This window comes from Haliotis rufescens, unplaced genomic scaffold (genome assembly GCF_023055435.1).
Source record: "Haliotis rufescens isolate VD_foot unplaced genomic scaffold, xgHalRufe1.0.p SCAF_3, whole genome shotgun sequence".
NCBI classification, from domain to species: Eukaryota; Metazoa; Mollusca; class Gastropoda; order Lepetellida; family Haliotidae; genus Haliotis; species Haliotis rufescens.
The window spans coordinates 26,597,522-26,600,892 of record NW_025964001.1 but is presented as its reverse complement, the minus strand read 5'-3'; the positions used below and the strand labels follow the sequence as shown (position 1 = coordinate 26,600,892).

The following is a 3,371-nucleotide window of genomic DNA, read 5'->3' as shown; positions in this document are numbered from 1 at the left end:
TTGTCAGGGACATTGTAACCAGCACGACGCATTTAACAGCGATACATTGAGGCACGGAGACGGTTGTAACCCGGGAGATGGCGAGACGTTGTGATGGGGAGACGTTGTAGCGGGGAGACGTTGTGGCGTGGAGACGTTGTGATGGGGAGACGTTGTGGTGGGGAGACGTGACAGGGAGACGTTGTGACAGAGACGATGTGAGAAGGAGACTATGTGACATGGAGACGATGTGACTTGGAGACGTTGTGACGGGGAGACGTTTTGACAGGGGGCGATGTGACGGGGGGACAATGTGACAGAGAGACGATGTGAGAAGGAGACGTTGTGGCGTGGAGACGTTGTGACAGGGAGACGATGTGACAGGGAGACGTTGTGGCTTGGAGGCCATGTGACGGGGAGACGTTGTGACGGGGAGACGTTATGACAGGGAGACGTTGTGACAGGGAGGCCATGTGACGGGGAGACGTTGTGACAGGGAGGCCATGTGACGGGGAGACGATGTGACAGGGAGGCCATGTGACGGGGAGACGTTGTGACAGGGAGGCCATGTGACGGGGAGACGTTGTGACAGGGAGGCCATGTGACGGGGAGACGTTGTGACAGGGAGGTCATGTGACGGGGAGACGATGTAACAGGGAGACGTTGTGACAGGGAGACGTTGTGACAGGGAGGCCATGTGACGGGGAGACGTTGTGACAGGGAGGCCATGTGACGGGGAGACGTTGTGACAGGGAGGTCATGTGACGGGGAGACGATGTAACAGGGAGACGTTGTGACAGGGAGACGTTGTGACAGGGAGGCCATGTGACGGGGAGACGTTGTGACAGGGAGGCCATGTGACGGGGAGACGTTGTGACAGGGAGGTCATGTGACGGGGAGACGATGTAACAGGGAGACGTTGTGACAGGGAGACGTTGTGACAGGGAGGCCATGTGACGGGGAGACGTTGTGACAGGGAGGCCATGTGACGGGGAGACGTTGTGACAGGGAGGTCATGTGACGGGGAGACGATGTAACAGGGAGACGTTGTGACAGGGAGACGTTGTGACAGGGAGGCCATGTGACGGGGAGACGTTGTGACAGGGAGGCCATGTGACGGGGAGACGATGTGACAGGGAGGCCATGTGACGGGGAGACGTTGTGACAGGGAGGCCATGTGACGGGGAGACGATGTGACAGGGAGGCCATGTGACGGGGAGACGTTGTGACAGGGAGGCCATGTGACGGGGAGACGTTGTGACAGGGAGGCCATGTGCCGGGGAGACGTTGTGACAGGGAGGCCATGTGACGGGGAGACGTTGTGACAGGGAGGCCATGTGACGGGGAGACGTTGTGACAGGGAGGCCATGTGACGGGGAGACGTTGTGACAGGGAGGCCATGTGACGGGGAGACGTTGTGACAGGGAGACGTTGTGACACGGAGGCCATGTGCCGGGGAGACGTTGTGACAGGGAGGCCATGTGCCGGGGAGACGTTGTGACAGGGAGGCCATGTGACGGGGAGACGTTGTGACAGGGAGGCCATGTGACGGGGAGACGTTGTGACAGGGAGGCCATGTGCCGGGGAGACGTTGTGCCGGGGAGACGTTGTGACACGGAGGCCATGTGACGGGGAGACGTTGTGACAGGGAGGCCATGTGACGGGGAGACGGTGTGACACGGAAACGTGGCGCGGAGACGTTGTGACAGGGAGGCCATGTGACGGGGAGACGTTGTGACAGGGAGGCCATGTGACGGGGAGACGATGTGACAGGGAGACGTTGGAACAGGGAGACGTTGTGGTGTGGAGACGTTGGAACAGGGAAACGTTGTGGCGTGGAGACTATGTGACAGGGACACGTTGTGACGGGGAGACGTTGTAACAGGGAGGCCATGTGACGGGGAGACGTTGTAATAGGGAGTGATGTGACCAGCAAGACGTTGTGATGTGGAGACGTTGTGGTGGGGAGACTTTGTGGCGGGGAGACGTTGTGACAGGGAGACGTTGTGGCGGGGAGACGTTGTGACAGGGAGACGTTGTGGCGGGGAGACGTGGCGGGAAGACGTTGTAATGGGAAGACGTTGTGACAGGGAGACGTTGTGGCGTGGAGACTTTGTGACAGGGAGACGTTGTGGCGGGGAGACGTGGCGGGAAGACGTTGTAATGGGGAGACGTTGTGACAGGGAGACGTTGTGTGTCGGGAGACGTTGTGACAGGGAGACTTTGTGACAGGGAGACGTTGTGGCGGGGAGACGTGGCGGGAAGACGTTGTAAGGGGAGACGTTGTGACAGGGAGACGTTGTGTGTCGGGTGACGTTGTGACAGGGAGACTTTGTGGCAGGGAGACGTTGTGGCGGGGAGACGTGGCGGGAAGACGTTGTAATGGGGAGACGTTGTGACAGGGAGACGTTGTGTGTTGGGAGACGTTGTGTGTCGGGAGACTTTGTGACAGGGAGACGTTGTGGCGTGGAGACGTTGTAATGGGGAGACTTTGTGGCGGGGAGACGTTGTGATGGGGAGACATTTTATTGGGAGAGATGTGACCAGCAAGACCTTGTGGCGTTGTGACAGGCGAGGCGGCGTTTTCAAAGTTACATTTAAGTAAGTAAATTACTATCTTCCATAAGTCAGTTCAAAAATATGAATCACTCTAATCTTTATTTCAAGGCCGATGAGGAATACAACCTAACCAGGCTTTCCTCCTGAAGTTGAAAAATAAATTGATTTATATCGATTTAATTCGGAGCAACGATAGAAGCTGGTGGTTGAGACGTGGTGAGTGGTATGAGCTCGACGACGACGCCGCCGACCCTACCTGCGGCTCCTCCTCAGTCCTAGGGGTAATCACGGTGCAATATTCCAGCTGTATGACGCCGGTCTGTAAATACTCGAGTCTGGACCAGACAATCCAGTAATTGACAACAAGAGCATCGATCCATGCAATTGGGATACGATAACATGCATCAACCAAGCAGCGAGTCTGACCACCCGATCCCGTTAGTCGCCTCTTTCGATAAGCATACTCGCCGTTGATGACAAGCATGGGTTGTTGAAGGACTATTCTAACCGGGATCTTCACGGAGGCTATGCGAATCGTGGTAATAGACCAATCTCTAAAATCATGGGCACGGATACATTTATTGTTCCAGGCAACACTCGCACGACAAGCAGGGGCCCTGAATAAGTTTCACTTGATTAAGTATAACTATCGTCTTGCGGCTTGTACCTTCACACAGTCCCCCTACATCCATGGAGAGACCTTTGTAACTGAATTCAGGGACATGCTCAACCGAGATATATTTAGAAACCCAGAACGTTGAATCATTTTCTTTTTGAAAATTTACATGTTTGATATAAATTCCCTAATGTTATGGCAATGGTGTTATTTATTT

General features: G+C 55.4%; 1 protein-coding gene across 1 annotated transcript; it reads right to left on the bottom strand.

Moving 5' to 3' along the window:
• Positions 1-736: 736 nt before the first annotated feature.
• Positions 737-2,503, bottom strand: LOC125384362 (mucin-2-like). The gene has a single exon (XM_048403387.1). The coding sequence runs from the start codon at positions 2,501-2,503 to the stop codon at positions 737-739; it is 1,767 nt and encodes a 588-aa protein (XP_048259344.1).
• Positions 2,504-3,371: the final 868 nt, after the last annotated feature.

What these genes read in the sequence shown, in the direction of transcription:
- LOC125384362 (XM_048403387.1), bottom strand. Translation starts at nt 2,503, where the DNA reads ATGTCTCCCCATCACAACGTCTCCCCGCCACAAAGTCTCCCCATTACA.